The 21,568-nt window shown below is 41.5% G+C and overlaps 3 protein-coding genes across 7 annotated transcripts in view; 2 read left to right on the top strand and 1 right to left on the bottom strand.

The window, feature by feature from the left end:
- Positions 1-3,006: 3,006 nt before the first annotated feature.
- On the bottom strand, positions 3,007-4,853 carry LOC132132547 (C3a anaphylatoxin chemotactic receptor-like). 2 transcript variants are annotated; one of them, XM_059544963.1, is made up of 3 exons: positions 4,792-4,853; positions 3,307-4,568; positions 3,007-3,117 (listed from the first exon to the last, which is right to left on the bottom strand). In XM_059544963.1, the coding sequence occupies exon 2, from the start codon at positions 4,534-4,536 to the stop codon at positions 3,589-3,591; it is 948 nt and encodes a 315-aa protein (XP_059400946.1). In that variant the 5' UTR covers positions 4,537-4,568; positions 4,792-4,853; the 3' UTR covers positions 3,007-3,117; positions 3,307-3,588. The 2 variants fall into 2 exon arrangements, with proteins under 2 accessions (XP_059400946.1, XP_059400947.1); XM_059544964.1 differs by having other exon boundaries at positions 3,307-4,571; positions 4,792-4,832.
- Positions 4,854-8,030: 3,177 nt separating this feature from the next.
- On the top strand, positions 8,031-15,753 carry LOC132132834 (uncharacterized). Its single transcript, XM_059545363.1, has 7 exons — positions 8,031-8,103; positions 11,188-11,583; positions 11,668-11,724; positions 12,519-12,902; positions 12,990-13,046; positions 14,438-14,518; positions 15,509-15,753. The coding sequence occupies exons 1-7, from the start codon at positions 8,031-8,033 to the stop codon at positions 15,751-15,753; spliced, it is 1,293 nt and encodes a 430-aa protein (XP_059401346.1).
- Positions 15,754-17,022: 1,269 nt separating this feature from the next.
- The window catches only part of LOC132132737 (adhesion G protein-coupled receptor E3-like), a 30,040-nt gene continuing 25,494 nt past the window's right edge, over positions 17,023-21,568 (top strand). For 2 of the 4 annotated variants that reach the window (XM_059545241.1, XM_059545238.1), the window contains exons 1-7: positions 17,062-17,325; positions 17,466-17,655; positions 18,418-18,537; positions 19,145-19,326; positions 19,544-19,705; positions 19,781-19,987; positions 20,065-20,297. In XM_059545241.1, the coding sequence (XP_059401224.1) occupies positions 17,487-17,655; positions 18,418-18,537; positions 19,145-19,326; positions 19,544-19,705; positions 19,781-19,987; positions 20,065-20,297 (1,073 nt within the window). In that variant the 5' untranslated portion in view covers positions 17,062-17,325; positions 17,466-17,486. The other 2 variants (XM_059545239.1, XM_059545242.1) reach the window with 2 other exon arrangements.

Below are 21,568 nucleotides of genomic sequence, written 5' to 3' on the forward strand. Positions count from 1 at the left end.
TTGAATCATGTGGCGTCTGGTAATTTGTTTAAACTAGCCACTGTGCTAAATAAAAACCTTGGATTGTTTTGGTTATTTTCCATGAGTTTGTGGATAAGATGCAACACTTCTAGCTGAGTGAGCTCGCAATCTGAATTGGCAGGGCACACCCTGTGCCTGATAAGGCAGGGTTATGGCATCCACAATCCAGAGGGCCATCCTCTGCTTAGAGACGGCATTACCCTTCTGCCAGCCTCCGTAACAGACAAAGAGCTGGTCTGAGGTCCTTAAGCTTTGTGTCCAGTCTACGTAGCATCTCAATACTCGGACGGGACAGAGCAAAGCCAGGGGCTGAGTCTGCTTCCTCCAGGGGCACTTGCAGATTCACCACGTGGTCTTTGAAGGGTGTAGTGGGAACCTTGGGCACGTAGCCAGGCCGGGGCCTCAGGATTACCTGGGAGTCAGCTGGCACAAACTCTAGGCACAAATCGTTGAAAGAATATACATGCCAGTGCAAGTAGGAGCAGAGTTTTCAATGAAAGAAACTTTTGCTCAACTGAATGTAAAGGCTCGAATGGGCCCTGCTGTAGTGATTTTAGCACCAGAGTCAGGTCTCAAGAGGGTATTGAGGGGGGCTGGAAAGAATTTAAACTCCTGGCCTCTCTAAGGAAACTGATGGCGAGGTCATGCTTACCTAGAGGCTTCCCATTCATGAGGTCGTGGTGCACAGCAATAGCAGCAACCTGGACTTTGAGGGTGGAGGGAGACAGCGTTCGGGCATCTTCGGGTGTCTCCTCTGCGAGAAGCACACCACTCGACGAACAGGTTCCACTTCAAGGCGTAAGAGTGTCTCGTAAACGTTCACTACCACCGCGTCCCATCCAGGGACCAGACATGTAGTTTCCAAAGGTCTGGACGTGGGTGCCAAACGGTGCCCCGTCTCTGAGTCAGCAGATCCTTCCTCAGAGCAATCGGCAAAGGAGGGGCTGTCGCAAGGAGCACTAGTTCAGGGAACCAGGTCTGAGTGGGTGCCGTAAAAGGTGCCGTCCAATGACTTGGTGAGCTCATTATGCACTTCCGGGAAGAAAGACACTGGTGCGGGGCACAGAAAATCAGCGCGTGCTGCACCCCGAAAAACCAATCATCCAGCCTTGAGGGCTTGGGATGTGGTGGAGGTTTCCACTCAAGTCCTACCCTCTCTGCAGCCCGGGAAAGCATAGCTGCCATTTCCAGATCCGATTCAGGCTTTGCCACCATCCCGGAGGGTGGCAGCGTGGCAGAATCTTCTCGAATCTTCACGAAGGCCACTTCAGTGTGCTTGATGCCCAAACACGTGAGGTAGCGATTGTGACCATCACCCGGTGCCAGGTAACGACCGCACCCAGAAACGCACGGGTGAAACGGCATCCTTCTTTTAGAGGAAATGCGCTCTTTAGGAAATGATCTTTTAGTGCTGAGGTGCACAGGGGAGATGGCCACTTGCAACATGACAGGAGGTACTGCAGCCTGAAATGCGCAATCCACTCGATACTGGAACAACTGCCGTTGAAGCACTGTCTCCCCAGCACAGGAAGCTTCCAAGAGTGTGCTGAACTCATAGTTCACAGCAGACACAGTTAAGCAGAACCACACCGCTGCTCGGCTCTGAAGCGAAAAGCTGGTAAGAATTGCACCTGCTGCCTCCTTATACTGATGCTGTGATCAGTGGCAGCTGGATGCAATAATCACATGCCAATGTGCATCGGCTCATTTAGTTTACACTTGAAGTAGATTGGTCTACCGAAGTGATATCCCCAATTCGTCGGTCACCGACGTGATGTCGAGAGTGACCGACTGAAAATAAACTATTGTTGCTTTCACTATGGCTTTAAAGATCATGCGTAATAATATTCAAACTCACATTAGACACTTTTTAACACTGAATTAAGCCCATAATCATTACCTGAGATTGTCACTGTCATATTTTGTATGTTGTTCCTGCTGCGACGTTGCAGAATTCCGTGTTGCTTATTGTCAGGTGTCGCTGTCGCTGGTGGTTAGGACAAAAACTACATGAAATTCAGTCAGTGGCCCTTGGCTTGGTATTGTTGGCTGAATTTTCCCCTCTGCGAAAACTAATTGAGGAACCCTGCTGTAGTGGCTCTAGCATCTGGCTCAAAGGACCACAATGTACTGTAATCTGTTCTCTAAGTTAGCTGGAATGCTAGTCCAGTATGGGACTCCAGCAAGAAATGCGACTGGAGACAGACGATTTTTCACTTTATATTATCCAGCATTGTACAGTCTGTAGCAGGGCAATGCACAGACATTTTGAGGGGCGGTTTGCCAAACCAAAAATGGGGCACTAGGGGGGTGGGTGCTTGTTAAAGGGTTCCTAATATGCTCTTTTACAAAGTCTTGATTTTGTTTTGGGTGTGTACTAGAACAGGCTCTTACACTAGGTTGTTAGAAAAACACATTATTTTTCACATTATTACAACACCTCTCTCCCAGGCTGGCATGAACAGTTCCTGTGTCAAATGAAGGACCGCTTCTGAAATACTGTTTGATAAGAGTGTGCTCTCTCTGCCAGAGGTATACGGTGATAAATTAACTAGCTATTATTGTTTGTGATGAAGTGTCTGCCACTAATTTGTTGTTGTTTCTTTGAGTGCTGTCATGATGCGTTGACTTGAACATATACAGTACAGTGTTGGTTTTGTGCACAGGCCGATTGTGTGATGGTGCATTTGTAATGAGGATTTTACATTTCCGCATTTAGCGACTTACAGGCATTCAGTCTATACTTTTTTTATTAGTAGGTGTGTCTTCTGTGAATTGAAACCACAATCTTTTGTGTTGCTAATACAATTCTCTACCACTGAGCCACAGAAACACCACACAATTAGCCCATAGAAGCTGGGTGACAATCTATTACTTGAGTAGCCTAAGAAACCTCTTGATGAAAAAGAGGAAGTAGTTAAAAGTGGTCAGTTTTCTTAGTAAATGCAAGCAAATGTGTTTCTGAAGATGTAACTGACAACTATTTTTTGCTTTTGCTTTTAAAGCATTTAATGTTTTTAAAAGATGTTTAGCATTGAAAACATTATGCTTTAGCTTCTTGTTTTATAGAAAACTTCTGTTAGCACAATAAAACTACTGGGTGAAAAAACTATTAGCACTGATTATGAACAATCCTTACTCAAAAGAAAAAATTCAAATGAGTGAATTTAATGTTTAATTAACATTACAAAAATGATCAATTTAAACTGTTCTATTTTGCATTTTATTTTTTGAAAACACTGTTTGTACCCATCACACACTTTGCTTTAAGTTACTGCATGACACAACAGTGAAAAAATAACTGTTATAAAATGGCAATCACTGTAATAAAATAAAATGTTTTTGTTATACTCACAAATGCAACCTTTAATTCATGTACATTATTTTTTTTCTTCATAACTTCTGCGTAGAAACCACATGCCACTATTAGTGAGATTTTACAAGCTTTTTCTAAGATGATTACAACCAATAATAATAATAATAACACATATTATTCCAAAATGCTGTTGTTAAACATGTAGAAACTTTTACAATTCGATCAGAAAACAGAATGAGTTCATATCTTCACTACAGTGAGTGGGTTTGCTGTGACTGGGTGGTTTGAGTCATTTGTGTTTCCTCCTCAGAGAAAGCTCTTTCAAAAACACGTCTTAGAGAAAGTTTAACATTGCTCTTAAAATTCCGCCCCATGAAAGCATACAGAATGGGGTTCAGACAGCTGTTGAAATACGCCAAAGAGACAGCCAGGGGATCCACTGCCAAAGCCACAAAGTAACTTGATTGATCTCCGTATATTATTATCAAATCCACTATGTGATACGGCAGCCAGCACAGAAAAAATGCCATAATTACAGCCAGCATGACGCGAAACGCTCGTCCAGAGTGAAAATGTCTCCTGCCTAACTTGCGTGCGATGAATCCGTAGCATGTTGTGATGCACATGAGAGGAACCAAAAAGCCAAAAACAAATCTGATGACGCTTAACCTTCTATACCTTTCAGAATGCTCTTCATCAACTTGATAATGCACGCAGTATGTTTCATTATTTTCTGTGTAAATCTCTCTTGACATCGTAAAAGGCAGACTGATAATTAAAGCCAGAATCCAGGCCCCTGCACAGGACAGTCGTGCCATGAACAAGCTGCGATGATTCTGAGCCCAAACCGGTGTGATCACCAGAGTAAACCGATCCAGACTAATCAAGTTCAAGGTGAAAACACTGGCAAACATGGTGATGTGCAGAACGAAGTGGAAAATCTTGCACATTGTGGATCCGTACGGCCAATAATCATCAAATTTGCTCTCGATCACATAGTAAAGTGTGAGAAAGCAGCACAAGAGGTCAGCAATCGCTAGATTCAGAAACCCTACTGTATTAACAGTCCTCTTCATCTTCAATCCAGCAACATACACGACAAAGGCATTTCCAGGAACACCGAGGATCAAGGTCAGGTAGAAGAAGACCAGAGAAATCACTCTCATCGGATATTCCAAAATGAAATAATAATCCTCCATTGCAGTGATGGAGCTGAAGTGCCTGGTTTATCCTGCTAATATCACATTTTGTCAATGTAAAATCATAAATCATATTTAAAGTGTAAGAAACTTTTATAGCTAAATGATTATATGATTTCTATTATATGCATTTCAATTATTGCCAAAGCTGAATTATGATTACAAACATGCAACATTCTATTTTAGCATTACTTAAAAGTACAAAAAAAAAATCATATAAATAACTCATAAGTAATATAAGTAATCATGACTCACGTTGTGGTGATTCCATTCACAATTATTCTGGTAAAGGTTTTCTTCTCTAATGTTCCGGACTTTATACCACTTCTTCAATTTTACTTCATACGTCAGCAGCATTTCAAACATGGTTGAGTTGTGAAACATCATGACTAACTCTGTAAAGCTGGATAAGCAGGAATTGAGGATGTTAGACTAAAATAGCAATTTAACATGTAAATAAATGCAGAATGCAGAAATGAAGTCAACCAATTGCAAGTCATTTTTTTTACATAGCACCTACATGTACAATTGTTTACAGAAAGTCATCAGGATAATTTATAATATATTATTGTTTGTTTGTTTGTAATTTAATATTGTATTTAATATATATTTATAGTATAGAGAGCTGGACAAGGATAGTTTACAATGAGTGATGATATAAATGATCAATCATTTGAGATTTCCTATATAGTATTGCTTTATGTGAGTATATGTATAACAATCTTCACTTTAGGTTATTAAACCTGCAATGTTTCATTCTGAATTTTAAATTCTTTATGCAAAATAGTTTGCTGCTGGTTTGAGTTTGAATGGCTTTTAACAATGTGAGTCACTGGATTTTCAAACGTATTTTTAAAGAGCAGGTCTTATTTAGGATAACAGAGGTGCTACAATGTGGTTTAGTCTGAAATTAACAAGATATCAGAATCTGTATGTATACAGTAAACAAACATTCACCTCAGTCTAAATCTTCTATATGCGTTAATATTAAATACAACATGACAAATACCACTAAACATATGCATGTAATTTTCATGCATCACTTCTCCACCTTCTATATGAACTTAACTACAATATGGACTGATGACAACAATCAGACATGCAGCGGCAACATTATAACAGTATGACAAATATTAACTTACATTCATCAGAATCAGAATCTACTTCATAGTACCCAAGGAAACAGATGGGTTATGGCCAATCCTGGACTTGCGTGCCTTGAACCGAGCTTTACACACACTTCCGTTCAAGATGTTAATGCCCAAGCACATTTTCAAATGCATTCATTTGATTTGCAGCAATTGACCTAGAGGACACGTACTTTCATGTTTCCATTCTTCCTCGACACAGACTGTTTCTTTGGTTTGCTTTCAAGGGGCAGGTATATCAGTACAGGGTTCTCCCCTTCGGGTTGGCCCTGTCTCCCCACATCTTTAGTCGCGCAGGAAGCCCTGGCTCTGATCAGGGAACGAGGTATCCGTATCCTCAACTATCCTCCGGCCTGCCTCCGAACCTTCACCCCGTGGTTGGGGCTCTCATTTCTACGGGCTGGCGTTTCCCTAGAACCAGTGTCCAGACATGTTGTTGTGTCAACAGATGCCTCTGCCACAGGCTAGGATGCCATGTGCAATGGGAATGCTGTGTAAGGTTCCTGGACAGGACCCCGACTTCAGTGGCATGTCATTTGCCTCGAGTTGCTAGCAGTACGGCTTGCTCTGCACCGCTTCAGAGCCCTGCTGAGGAACAAGCACTTTCTGGTCCGTATGGACAACACTGCGGCCATAGAGTACATCAACCGTCAGGGCGGTCTACGCTCCCGTCGCATAACTCGCTCGCCATCTCCAGTTGTGGAGTCAGAAGCATCTGAGGTTGCTTCATGCCATTCAAATCCCAGGCAGGCTCAATCGTGCAGCCGACGAGCTTTCACGTCAGCAGTCTCACCCCAGGGAATGGAGACTCCACCCCCAGTCAGTTCAGCTGATTTGGGAACACTTCAGAGATGCCTAGGTAGACCTGTTTGCCTCTCCAAAGAAATCCCACTGACAGTTGTTTTATTCCCTGACTGAGGGCACCCTTGGCATGGATGCTCTGGCACATAGCTGGCCACTGGGCCTAAGCAAGTATGCGTTCCCCCCAGTGAGCCTTCTACTCCTCGCGACAGCCCCTCCCTGGCCAATTTCTCTGAGAAAGGACCTTCTTTCTCAGAGATGGGACACCCTGGAATTCGGGCCGACTCTCATGTTATCTTGAGACCCTGACCTGGATACGTGCCCAAAGTTCCCATCACTCCTTTTAGAGGTCAGGTGGTGAACTTGCAAGTGCTGCCCCCGGAGGAGGCAGACCCAGCCCTGGCGCTCCTCTGTCCAGTACGTGCGCTCCGCACTTATGTAGACAGAACTCAGTGCCTCAGGCCCTCAGACCAGCTCTTTGTTTGTTATGGAGGCCAGCAAAAGGAAAAGGCTGTCTCCAAGCAGAGATATCCCACTGGATAGTGGATGCTATTGTCCTGGCTTATCAGGCTCAAGACCTGCCATGTCCCTTAGGGGTGAGAGCTCACTCAACTATGGGTGTAGACTCCTCCTGGGCACTGGCGCATGGCGTCTCACTAACAGACATCTGTAGAGATGCAGGCTGGGCGACACCTAACACATTTGCGAGATTTTATAATCTCTGTGTAGAGCCCGTGTCCTCCTGGGTACTCACCACTTTGGGCCAGTAAGGACCTGCTCGGTGTCAATCCGCTTGCTGCGCCATTCCACTCCACAGACTGGATGCATGCGATATTCCCCTCAGGTGAGTTTCTTAGTTCAGAACCCTGGGTTTCTCCAGCTCTGTTGATGTCCAGCACTTGCGTGCATGCCACATCGGTCAGCCCTGTCTTGGACTAGGTGCCTCCATGTGTTGTGATTCCCCTTTTTCTTGGCAATCCCGTGTGTGTATTTCCACAGTAAGTATCTTGGTAGCGTGTGTCTTTCCCTTGGCAAGCACCTTGCCAGCTCTGTCATTGAAACTTCCACCCTGCAGACGGCTACCTCAGAGTTTCATGTGTATCACCACCACACGGTTGATACCTGCCTTTGTAAGTCCTCCTTTGAGCAGGCAGTCTGCTAGCATATGTCCAGCTGGAATATGCTACCCAGTACATTCTGTCTCAGGTATAGGCCCTCACTCATGCTGGCCTCACGACAGGGTGCTATCACTCAAATAGCTTGCGCTGCTCCTTATATACCCATACAGTGGGGCGGAGCTCACGATGCAAATCCCGCAGGCCAAGGTACACTGTGTACCATGTCCCACTTCAGGTCCTGAGAGATGGTTGTGCCCAGGAATCTGAATGACTTCACTGCACCCTGAGTGCTGTCTATGATGGTGATTGGGGGGGAGAGCAGGAGGGTTTCTCCTGAAGTCCATGATCATTTCCAAAGTTTTGAGAGTGTTGAGCTCTAGGTTGTTGAGACTGTATCAGACAGCCAGCTCTTTAACATGGTGGAGTAATGGTGGAGCGTTTAAAGCAGGAGGGGACTTCACACAGCTCCAAGGATCTGTTGAAGATCAATGTGAAGATGGGTGATTGCTGTCTAGCACTGGCTTTGAGGCAGGCTTCAGAGAAACGATCTGGGCCTTTGGCTTTCCTTATTTTATGCTTCCTGAAGACTTCGCACACATCCTCTTTACAGATCCTGACTATAGGCTGAGAAACAGTAGTGGGGAGGGAGTGTAAGGGTGTTGATGGCTGTGCTGTGAGATGGTCGGAGCGGATGTGAGGTGTCAGACCAAGCTTTTGCTTTTCAAACCTGCAGTAAAACTCATTCAGGGATTCAGCCAGGTGTTGACTGGCCTTAGTGCTGGAGGATGAGGTCTTGTAGCTGGTGATGGCTTTCAAGCCTTTGCACACTTATGTAGAGTCATTACTTAAAAGATTTTTTTTTAGCATTTCAGAGTAGTTTAACTTTGGCACTCTTATCCCCCCATTCAGTGTTTGTACAAGTCTTTTTCTCCACTCCTGTAGGCGTCCTCTTTTGCCTGGCAAAGCTGTTTAGGTTTTGCACTAAACCAAAGTTTGTCAGTTGATGTATCCAGATCAATAGCTGCATTGACACTTGTTTGACACTTTAAACTGACAAACACCTAATAGAGAATCACACATATGGCATTGTGTGAGACAATACTCTACCAGGGAGCCTGGTGTTCATTTGTATTTTAATTTGAATTGAAGCTAGGAAAACAACCGACTATTGTTTCTTTACTGTAATGATGAACAGATAACTTATCTATAAATATTTCAACAAACAAATAGTGAAGCAGTCATTTGTGTGAAGATCAGCTCACATCAGGTAAGATCATCATTCTGCTCATAATGATTCTCATCAGTCCCTGTAATTCAAACACATTGCAGTATGTTTTATGTGTTGATTTATATTCATGGGTTTGGTAATATTTTCAGGAATCAGCTAAAAACACATCTCTTCCATCTTTATTTGACCCTCTAATTTAAAGAATCTCTATTGCGATTCTATTCTTTAAAAAAACATGACACTTTTAGACTTACAATAGCTTCTCTAATCAATTTTCTGTATTCTAACTGTTTTCTTATTTATTTATTTATTATATAAAATTAACAAAAGAAAAAAAGATTGTTACATTAGCTTGCTCTATTCTTTTCCTATTCTATCTTTTTTTATTATTTATTTATTACATAATTTTAAAAAACCTAGCTACATGTACTGAATTAATCTAACTGAGACTTGTTATAACAAGTGCATATCATTGCTCTTTTGTTGATTTTGATTGCTTGCACTGTCCTAATTTGTATCTCTATGGATAAAAGCGTGTGCGATTTGTTTCAGTTGAGTAATTAGGTTCATGTCCTGACGAGGTCAAGGATCTTAAATCCTTTTAGCCCTTTAGAGAAATACAAATTTTGATGACCTGGTTGAAACTGATATATATATATATATATATATATATATATATATATATATATATATATATATATATATATATGTATGCATATACATACACATATGAAATTCTATATTATCAGTGCACTCTATGATTACTCTTGAGCATACTGTAAAAATGTAACAAAGATCACAGTACATTTTACAATTTATACAATACAATTTATTTAAGTTTTACTACTTCAAACTTTGATGTATAATTCAATGTGTTTCTTGCTAATTCTTTGTAGTATTTTTAAGATTGCTAGCAATTTGTGAATGGCTTTCAGTGGAATTTTCCATTGTGTTTGAAACAGAGAAAGCAGAAGAGACATTATGCATCAGTGACAATTTGTTTGTTTTGTTTTTGTTTTGCATTTTTTTTTTGTTTAGAACTGTAAAGGAGTTCCTCTTCTGGTCTGGCTTTTGGATAAAGAGTAATACCCCATACTGTTCACTTTTGTCAATGGCTTCCTCTCTTCATAAAGGTGAATTTTCTTGTCATGATTGGGATGTAAAGAGTAGTTCTTTCTGCCCCAACATTTTTTGTGAGCATCTGTTACATGATGAATGTGGTTTTCTCAAAAATTGCAGTACATACTTGTTGTTTCATGTTTCTCCACATATTTCATGACAGGTTTTATAAGAGCACTGACTATCATCTCTGTTATGCTATGTAAGTATATTTGTGCCTTCACACTGATGACTGGTTACACATCACTTCATTTCCAGGTCCAAAAATGCAAAAAAAAGAAAAGAGAAAGAAATTTGACTAAAGAATAGTTTGCATGTTTACACAGACCATTGATGAAGGCAGGAACCAATGAGTCTCCAATTTCACTGCCATAAAGCTGCCAGATCAATGTGCTACTTCTTTTCTCTCCAAAACATTAGAAGTTAAATTTAACAAAATGTGACTGTGTTAAATCTTGATGTTAACTGTGACAAGATGATTGATAGGCCAGTTTACTGTGACAGGATGCAAAAGAGTACATACTTTAAGAGCATAATAGCTATAAGTAGACACATTGGGACACAGAAACTGAAGCCGTCTACACACCATACCTGATATCTGAGATTTTAATTGGTTGAACTTTCTAACGTTTGCAAATGATGTAGGAAAACACAGCATCATTGTCATCATCGCGACACGATTGTATCCCAGATGTACTGCTCTTAACAAATATATGTGATTTACTATGGTTTACTAAAGTTTAGTAAAGCTACAAACCAAAACATGGTCCAAAAGTCACATGAGTATGCAGTTTTGTGTAGCTACTTGGTAATGTTTGGTCTCTGCCTGAAATAATTTTGCTGTATTCTGCTGGTTGAGAAGTTTTCAATGGTAAATGACACATGAGGCTATCTGTTATATATGATTCTTAACAGATCATATTTTCATTTTTATTTCTCTTTTAGACAAAACTGTATTTAGCTGTCAAAATGTGGATCACTTTTTTATCTGATGTGTTGTAAATTGATGAACTCGAGTTATTTCATCAATTTCCACTGATATGTATGACTCAAAATTGACAGTTCTGTTTCCTCTTTATGGTGTACTATTATGCAAATAATAATTAAATAGATGTAAATGTCTTCAACCGAACCTCGGGGTAACTCGAGTTTTCTTCAACCGAAAACTCTGAGTTTTTATAAGAACAACACATGATAATGAGCATGACATTTTTTTATACATATTTTTTATTAACAGCTACCCTCTCTGTGGACCCCTGCAACAACTACACTGTGCTGGACGAACCAAGGAGATCCATCAATAATACAAATTTCTTACAATCAACACCTTCCTACAGGTGTGACCCCTCTGCCACGTGGCGCGGCTGGTATCGTCTCTTCATTAATGGTCTGGACGCTCATATGCCAGAGACGTGTGTTGCAATAGGTCACTGTGACACTGCTACCACACTGTGGATTCGTGGTGGACACCCAACAGTTGAAGATGGAGTGGTCACTCGAGATGTCTGCGGTCACTGGCACAATTACTGCTGCTTTTTCTGGTCTTTTCCCATTAAGATTAAAGCCTGTCCAGGCAATTATTTTGTGTATGAGCTGATTAGTCCAGCTGTGTTCTGTTCAGGATACTGTGCAGGTAATTATGTTTACATGAGATATTTCTACACATTCATGACATTTGTGTTTCTGTACATGAATCACTATTCATCCTAACTTTCAGATGTTGGCAGCATTAACACCAGCTCTACAGCCGTCACACCAGCGATCGTCTCAACCGGTAATTATGGCTTATTTTTTGGCTTTGTGACGCCGTGAATGCTTTTGGACTCTCTAGACGTGTTTTTGTTTTCGATAATGTCAGCTCTATAGTCTCTCCGTCACTCACATTCACACATACAGCACAATAATATTATGCCAGGGGAATATCTTTAAACTCTGATCATGGAAATATTGTGTCTTCTGTTGTCTTCTTTAACCATCTTGCATTATGAAAACTTGCATAAGCATGTGCACAGCTCATTACAGTAATGAGTTCTAATTAGCCAGCCACCGTTATTTTGTTAATAAATTATCATACGTAGATAATTTAATATTTAATTTGCATGATCATTTTTACTTATTTGCTTAATTTGAGCCCTGATTGTAACACACAGAGGAATCAACTAAGCAAGGTGTTCAGGATTGCTTGAAAATGACCTTTGAATGTGTGTTGAAGCTGGTTGGAAATAAATTTTGCAGGACAGATGGTCTCCTGGAACAGGGTTGAAAATCTCTATCAAAGTAACTTTAACCCAATATGGTCTATAACCTGTAGATTCCTAACCTAATCCTAACCCTAACCCTAACCCTAACCCTTACTCATTTTAAAGTTGTGTTTGATACCATGAGATTCTTTAGTTCTGAGTACTCGTGATATTCTTTTAGCACAGCCAATAGTTGTTTAAAAATATATATATTTTAAATGAAACAAACTTTGCTGTAAAACTCTAACTGCATGTGGAAGAAATCATTTTAAAGAAGAATGATTACAACATTTTTAAGCAAAATCAGTTTTGTTTATTTTCTTTACAGTTTATCCCTCTGTTGACCCCTGCTACACGTACAGTGTACTGGACGATCTATGGAGAGCCACCAATAATACAAATTCTTCAGTCAAAACGTGTGACACCTCTGTCACCTGGAGCGGCTGGTATCATCTCTTCATTAACGGTCTGAGCGCTCAGATCCCAGACACCTGTGTTGAAAAAACTGGCTGTGGCACTGATGTCCCACTGTGGATTCGTGATGGACATCCATCACTGAAGGATGGAGTGGTCACTCGGGATGTCTGTGGTCACTATAACAATTACTGCTGCTATTATGGTTCTTACCCCATTAAAGTCAAAGCCTGTCCAGGCAATTATTATGTCTATGAGCTGGTTACACCAACTTACTGTAAATTTGCATACTGTGCAGGTACTGTAATTATATTTACATATTTACATGCCCTTTTTTATTGTTTATTGATTAATTTATTGATATTCATCAGGCATTTTTTTTCAGCTGTTACTAACATCAGCAGCACCGATACAACAGTCACACCAGAGACGAGCTCAGATGGTAATCTAGTCTGATGTTTCCGGTCGCCGTGATTTTGCCAAGTAATGTTCCTGGAGCAAAAATACAGACTACCTCTAAACCTAACCTTACCCATAATTTATTCCTAAAATGAGGGAAATGATGGCTGATTAACCTAATCATGATTGTAAACCTAAAACTGACATTTCCCAAAAAGTTATGTCTCTGTTCTGATTGGTTGATTGGAGTGATACAGGATCAACAAGGATTCAGGAACATGTTGTACTTGGTCAAATCACACTCACCGATGTTTCCTCTGTTGATTGTGTTTTGGCAGAATGTTTGTTCATCTGTAGAATCGAACAGGTGTGTGTTTGTGTCTCTGGATAAAGATGAAGGTGAAAACAGTGTGCAAAGGATTGTAGATGTTTTTGTGTGTCCTATTTGGTAACACTTTATTTTAAGCACCGATTCTCACTATTAACTAGTTAGTTATAAGCATTTATATTAATAGCATTTTGGCTCTATATTATTACTTATAAAGCACATATTAATGGCTTATTCGGCTTGACCATATTTTAGTTCCCTTAGTCCTACTTCATACCTAAACTTATCAACTGCCTTACGAACTAACAGTATATGGAAAGCTCATTGTCACAATCATCAGCTGGAGAGCCCATGAACTCCAGCATAGGGTACTCCACTTTAGACTTTTGTATTTGGTGTCCCGTTCTTAGGGCTAATCACAAACAGGTGTTCCCCATTACCACTCCCCTATATAAACTGTGTCTTGTCTCTCAGTCTAGCCCCGTCTAGCATTTCCAAGCATTTCCCTAGTGTTTGTTCTTTCCCTGTCTGATTTTGGATTTTGTATATAGCCTGTGATTCTTTGCTGCCTGCCCCTACCTCTCCTTGGTACTGTTTCTGACATAAGTGATGCTGTTTTCTGATCTTTGCCTGTTTGACCATTCTCCAAAATAAGCTACTGTATATGGATACGAACGTCTCTGACTCCATGTTACAGAAGACTTCGCCAAACAAGGATCCAGTTGTTTTTTTCTGAGGAACTCAGGACAGATATGGACCCAACTGACCCAGTTTGATCTGCAGCAATGAAATTCTTCCATTGAGGATTATGTTGCCCAGTTTTGTGAGCTGTCCTACCAGGTATCCTTTGGAGACATAATACTCAGGGACATATTTCATTTTGAGTTTAATGAACCAATTAAGTCTTGGCTACCTAAGGGGTAGTTCAAGTGCAGTCTAAGGGATTTTTTGGAATATGCTTTGCTGTTGGCGGATTCAAATTTTACTGTGGATGTTGTGGAGGAGTGCAAAGTCACACTCTATCGCCTAACGGCTGCCGCACCAGAGCAACTCCACAAAATGGCTGTTGTTCCTGAGTCTCATCATGACATTTCATACAATTCCAGAGTCTCGTCACATGGCCGCCCAGCAGCCCAGCCCAGCACCCCAGCATGAAATGGCAGCCACAGTTGAACTTCCAGAGTCAGGTCAGGTCCCCGTTGATCTTCCAGAGTCAAGTCTGGTCCCCGTTGATCTTCTGTAGTCAAGTCAGGTCCCGGTTGATCTTCCAGAGTCAAGTCAGGTCCCGATTGAGCTTCCAGAGTCAAGTCTGGTCACCGTTGATCTTCTGGAGTCAAGTAAGGTCCCCGTTGATCTTCCAGAGTTAATTCTGGTCCCTGTTGATCTTCTGGAGTCAAGTCAGGTCCCCGTTGATCTTCCAGAGTCAAGTCAGGTCCCCGTGAATCTTTCAGAGTCAGGTCAAGTCCCTGTTGATCGTCCAGAGTCAGGTCAGGTCCCCGTTGACCATTAAGAGTCAGGTCAGGTCCCCGCTGACCGTCCAGAGTCAGGTCAGGTCCCGCTGACCTTCCAGAGTCAGGTCAGGTCCCTGCTGACCGTCCAGAGTCAGGTCAGGTCCCTGCTGACCATACAGTGTCAGGTCAGGTAACTGATGACCGTTCAGAGTCAGGTCAAGTTACCACTGACCCTCCAGAGCCTCGTCACGTCACCACTGAACTTCCAGAGCCTTGTCCCATCTCAGTTGAACTTCCAGAGCCTTGTCACATCTCAGCTGATCATCCAGAGCCTCGTCACATCTCAGCGGATCATCCAGAGCCTTGTCACTTCTCAGCTGATCATCAAGAGCCTCGTCTCATCCTGTCGGTTACACCCAGCAATGTTCTCTCAGTCTGTTGTGTTTCTGTCAAGGAGACTGTTAACACTCTGGACCTCCAGAGGTGGCGTCAACTGCTTCAGAACCTTCAGAGGGTTCAGTAGTATCCATCCACCAACTCACAACCTGTCCTGTCATGGCCACGGAGGCAGTCTATGAACTCTCGTCCTGCCCTGTCATGGCCATGGAGACCGTCTCTGAACTCTCTGCCGGCTCTGCCACGGCTACGGGGGCTGTTTGGGAACTCTCTAACACCTCATCATTGCCACGGATGCCTTCATTAACCTATTTATGTTCTCTGTTTTAGTCCTACCTGACCAGACTTGTTCTCCTGTGGCTGCTCCTCCAATATGCCCTCTCTCTCACCCGCTCCTGCCTCCTCCACCACTGTCATCTGGCAGTCCCTCTGCTCACCCTCAGCCCATCATCATTGTGATGCGAGCTCCACGGGACTTCCATCCTCCAGCATGGCCGGAGTCTCCCTCATCTACACCTTCAGCCTCCGAGGCCTGGACTCTGCCTCGGCCCCGTTGGCTCCACCATGGCTCCTAGCTCCCTCCTCTCCATTGTGGCCTGGCAGTCCATAAGCTCTGCCTAGCTCCCTTGTCCCTCCGGCTCTGCCTTGGTCTCGTGTAATCCCTCCTTCCCTCTGGCTCTGTCAGGCTCCTTCACCCCCTCGGCTCCACCTCAGTTCTCTGTCGCTCTGGCTCTACATCTCCACGTCAGTACCAGAACCATCTATTCCGCTTAGGACCTCCGGATCCTCCCTGTCCCCCTGGCTCTGTGGCTGTCCGTCCGTCTTCCTATGTCATCAGGGCTATGTCTAGATCATCAGCTGGAGTGCCCATGAACTCCAGCAGAGGGCACTCCACTCTGGACTTTTGTATTTAGTGTCCTGTTCTTAGGGCTAATCACAAACAGGTGTTCCCCATTACCACTCCCCTATACAAACTGTGTCCTGACTCTAAGTCTGTGCGAAGTCTTGTTTAGCCCCATCTAGCATTTCCGAGCATTTCCCTAGTGTTTGTTCTTTCCGTGTCTGATTTTAGATTTTGTATATCGTCTGTGATTCTTTGCTGCCTGCCCCGACCTCTCCTTGGTACTGTTTCTGACATACCTGATGCTGTTTTCTGATATCTGCCTGTTTGACCATTCTCGATAATAAACTAATGCATATGGATTTGAACGTTTATGACTCCATGTTACACTCATACAGTAGTTAAAAGTGGATATGTGTTCCCTATTCTTAAGTATTACCATTATTTGTGTCTTTGTTCATTAATATTCATCAGTCATTATTTTTTCAGCTGTTACTAACATCATCAGCACTGATACAACAGTCACACCAAAGACGACCACAGCTGGTAATGTAGTCTGATGTTTCCTCTGTTGAATTGTGTGTTGGCTGAATCTTTGTGAATCTGTAGAGTTGAGCAGGTGTGTGAGTGTGTTTGTGTTTCTAACGACAGGGAATAATAGACTACAGTTGCAGATCGTTGCAGACATTTCCATGATCATCTGTTCACAATCTGTTATTAAGTGAAATCATGTTTACACAGTTACTTAATGAGTATAATGGTATACTTACTGTAATTCATTTGTAAATTCTAAATTCTTGAAAATTCATATTAGTTATCTTTATATTTTAGTATCATTATTTATTTTTCCCACATTAAATTTCCCACACTCTGTGCACATTCATTATTTTGATCATTGCTTTTTTAATGTTTCACAGATTACATATTTTTCATTTGCTGTTTCTTTATTATTATTATTATTATTGTTGTTGTTGTCTTCATGCTGATTTCTGTCATTGCAGTCATAAATATAACACTGCAGGAAGGATGCACCGTAAGTTTCAGAGTTTGAATCACAACTTCTATCAATCATAGTCCAAATATATGATAAGAGATAAGAAAATAAGATATGCATTGTGGATTTTTTGTAATATGAATGTTGACTTTCTATTTATTCTTTATTTATTTGTGCTCAAACTAACTTTTTTTTGCTATTAATAAATCATCAAATTCTGCCTTCAACATTGTGAGTCAGACCTCTGGAGGATGTCTTAAAAATCTCTTTGAGCAGATAGAGAACATTACAGCTACAGTGCTTCCTTTGAATGTAAGTCTTCAAGAGAAAAATCATACAATTATCAAATATTTGTCAATGACATACTGTAGATGATACAGTCACAGTGCCGTCTTATTGGCTCTCTTGAATTTTATTTGTACGGTAACTGTATTTTCTGATTGATAAAATAGCTTGTGACAAACATTTTGACAATGGCCTTCAACGCTTCAGAGAAGATTTTAGAGACAACAACCTCAGCAAGCCCAACTGAACTAGCCTCCCATGGAAACCGTATGTTAAAAACCAGTGAGAAACTCATGTCTACTTTAGTGAAGCCGACAGACACAAATGACAGTGTCAAGTTTAATCTTCCCACTGTAGGTAAGTGGAGAAACTTATTATTGATGATGAAACACTGATGTCAATGACTTTATATAGTTTCGAGAGCAGCAGTGGGTCAGACAACAACAATGATAAATGCAGATAAATTACTATATGATTGTGTATAGTTGGCGTTTCGTTAAAAGAAAGCATAAAACGCTGCTTCTATCTTTTTTTGTTTATGTCAAAGGTCAGTATTTTGGTGTAAATTCATCCATAATTTAGTAAAAGCTTATCAAATTAGAAAGATGCCACATGGACAGGTTGTCTCCTGAAAAAATTGAGAAAACAGATTAAAAAAAAATACAGCATTAAACATGCATTCACTTAAAAGTGAAGTGACATTCAGCCAAGTATGGTGACCCATACTCAGAATTTGTGCTCTGCATTTAACCCATCCCAAATGCACACACACAGAGCAGTGAACACACACACACACTGTGAGCACACACCCGGAGCAGTGGGCAGCCATTTATGCTGCGGCGCCCGGGAAAAGTGAGAAGTTCATGTTTTGTGGATGTGTTTTGAGTATATTTGCTGCTTTGAGCATTAAAAAGCTGACCTTTGACCTCCAGGTGACCTACATAATATAGTTAAGAGTACTTACATTTAAATAAAAATGGACCTGAATGGTTCAAACTACATCAGAGATGGAAAAATCCAACAATAGTGAATATGTTTTGTCTTTCATGCAAATTCAATGACTGAATTGGACTTTCATTAAAAAATACTATAAATAAATGACTGTTTGTGTTTAATCAGAGGGACAAGTCTTCATGGTTGGGCCACGGGTCACTTTAAATAAAATTCCTCGACTTGACACGACAAATTCATCTGTGGACATTGATCTCATTGGGATCGCCAAGAACAACTATGAAACAAGTGGGTGAAATGATTCAGAGTGGTTAAAGGAGCTATGTGGAGGTTTTTACTTAAAAAAAATCTTTTAGATAGAGTTTTCATTTGTACATGTATGAGCCAACCATGATGTAAAAAAAAGAATGACATCTCGACTGTCCACCACGGTTGCCTCTATCAGCCTGTAGCCTCAATTGTGTGTGGAGGAGTCGGGCCCGAATTGGCGCAAAAATTCACAAAATGTGACGTCATGCACGTTCTCGTCTACTTGGGCTTACAACCGTACAGCACGCCAGCCATTATAGTAAGCAGCGGCAATAGTGTTTTCAAATGGACTCTGCGGATGGAAAGAAGCGACCAGCCTCCAGCACAATTCAGACACCCACTGACACTCCTCGTAAGTAAAAAAAAATAAAAAGAGCCTGCGCACTGAGAACGAGCATGAGACTGGCTGCAGTTCCTCTAACAGCCACTGGTGTCAGTAACGGTTAGAAATTTCAGAACCTACGCAATGCTCCTTTAAAAAATAAAAAAGAGACACTGCACCATCAACACTAAACCATTAAATTAAAACATTTAATTACTTATTAGATTTTTTTAACAGTATTGCATTTCTTTTTCTGTCACATAGGATCAGCTGCTGTGGCTTTCATGAGCTACAACACGATGGAGAACCTACTGAAGCCAGACTTATTCAACACATTGAATGAGACGGTTAAAACCATGATGTCCACTGTGATCTCAGCTACTCTTCCCAAAACCAGCAACACTAAACTGACCGAGCCAGTCAACTTAACACTCAAACACATCAGAGTGAGAGACTCAAACGTGCTTTTGAACCTGAAAACAAAACTAAAAAAACTAATTAATATTACTCAGTACTTAAATGTTTGCATAATTACACTGTAACAAGAGTCCCGGTGCACTGCAGACTGCTTTTCTTCAGGGAAATAAACAGAGTTTCTGAATCTGCCTTTGCTCGTGGATCCTCTGTTTTCAGTGTTTTAATATTTTCTTCTTCTTTTTGCAGGAGTTTGATCCCAGCGGTTCTCTGTCCTGTGTGTACTGGAATATCAGCGAGTGGATTGTAGATAGTTGTGTTGTTTTAAAGACCAACAGCAGCTATACTGTGTGTTCCTGTGATCATCTGTCGACATTCGCTCTCATCATGCAAACCAGCGGCCCGCCGGCGGTACGAGAGCATTTATTATAAAAGCTAAAGAACGGCAATGATTCCGCACTCATGTTCTCTCACATGTTTTCTCAGAGCGACCCACTTCTGGAGTTGTTGAATTTGGTGTGTGTGATTGTGGGGCTGGTGTTCCTCAGTTTGGCACTGTTGACCTTTGCCCTTTGTCACTGGAGTCCTGGAGTGAATAATGTGGCTCGAATCAACATCTGCATCAGTCTTCTGTTGGCTCACCTTCTGTTCCTGCTCACACAGCAGTTCCTGAGCATCATACAGCGTCAGAAGGTGAGAATGATGAAAGAGCCCTACAGCTCAGCACAGCTTCACTGAAAATCATCATAACCATCTGTCATGGTCTCCAGGTGTTGTGTGCCGTCATCTCAGGCCTTCTGCACTTCCTCTTTCTCTCCGGCTTTGTGTGGATGTTCATCGAAGCTGTGCTGCTCTACATCTGTGTGAAGAACCTATCACAGATCAGCTCCAAAAAGAGCGAGGTGCTTAGCAGTGGATTCCTGTGTGTGATTGGATATGTGGTTGCTCTGGTTGTGGTGTGTGTCTCTGTCGGTCTGGTTCCTGAAGGCTACGGCAGCGAACAGTGAGTCAGCGTTTTCTCTGAATGCATGCAATGAATAAGACTTTAGTTCAAGTCATTTTAAATATTAAAGAGGTCATCGGATGCCCATTTCCGACAAGTTGATATGATCCTTTAGGGTCTTAATGAAAAGTCTGTAACATAGTTTGGTTACAATTTCTCAATGGTAGTGTAAAAACTAATTATTTACCCTGTCAAAAACAAAATGTTAATGAGCTCTGCTGACTCCACCCCCTCTTCCGAGCCGCTTTCTGAGGGACTGTTTACTTTAGCCGCATTCATCGTGAAACTTGTTAATTAGCACATTTTAAGGAAAGGTGATTTGCAAAGAATGAGATTCATTAAAGCTGTAAACAAGCGATGAACGGGCCCTCGCACCCGGGCTCACCGGCAGTGAGTGGCTTTAGTAAAAAGGTGAACGGTGAGAAATATGCATTTAAAGTCATAAATATAAGTGGAATATATCAAAGTATATTCAATATATGTGCCAATCTTCCTGTTGCCAGAAGGTGGCGCTATCATTATAATGGAATATTGATCTTCAGATGTGTTCAGGCCAGGACTCTTATCAAACATGTGAAGTTTAGGGAAGATCAAACATTTTATGCCTGAGTTACAACAACTTCTCTTGCTGTGGCGAGACAACAAATTTTGTCATGGCGCCATGGACACACCCTTTAACAAAAACTCAAGATCTCCACAATTTAACATTGCACAGGCTTTTAGATTAGACTGACCACAAAAAATACATTAATGTCAAAAAATCTCTAGGAGTAGTTTGTCGCAGCGTAAAATATGTCACTTCCTGTTGCCAGCAGGTGGCGCTATGACTATAATTGAATATGGGCATGTAGATCTGTTAAGGGCAGAAGTCTTATCTAACATGTGAAGTTTGAGGCAGATTGGACATTGTATGTCTGAGTTACAGCAACTTCCTTTTTCATGGCGAAACATTGAAATTTGTCAGGCCGCCATGGACACGCCCTTTAACGAAACCTCAAGATCGTCGCAATTTAACATCGCAAAGGCCTTTAGATTAGGCATACCAAATTTGGTGTTGATCTGAATCAATCTCTAGGAGAAGTTAAAATACAACGCATGGAAATGACAAAAATTACACAAAATTTGCTCATAATATTAAAAATAACTGACTTCCTGTTGGGTTTAGAATTTTGCTCCAAGAGTCTTTTTTGTAGGTATTGGTGTGTTACATGTGTGTGCCAATTTTCGTGCTTGTACGTGAAACATAGCTGGAAGGCTGTTGATTTTCTTAG

Source organism: Carassius carassius, chromosome 49 (assembly GCF_963082965.1).
Source record: "Carassius carassius chromosome 49, fCarCar2.1, whole genome shotgun sequence".
Taxonomy (NCBI): Eukaryota; Metazoa; Chordata; class Actinopteri; order Cypriniformes; family Cyprinidae; genus Carassius; species Carassius carassius.

Bases quoted from the DNA above. Each gene is read 5' to 3' on its own strand.
- LOC132132547 (XM_059544963.1), bottom strand. From the start codon at position 4,536: ATGGAGGATTATTATTTCATTTTGGAATATCCGATGAGAGTGATTTCT.
- LOC132132834 (XM_059545363.1), top strand. From the start codon at position 8,031: ATGGTGGAGCGTTTAAAGCAGGAGGGGACTTCACACAGCTCCAAGGAT. The intron at 13,047-14,437 runs GTAATCTAGTCT...ATACAATTCCAG, and splicing joins ACCAGAGACGAGCTCAGATG to AGTCTCGTCACATGGCCGCC. The intron at 14,519-15,508 runs GTCAGGTCCCCG...TCTCTGTTTTAG, and splicing joins AGTTGAACTTCCAGAGTCAG to TCCTACCTGACCAGACTTGT.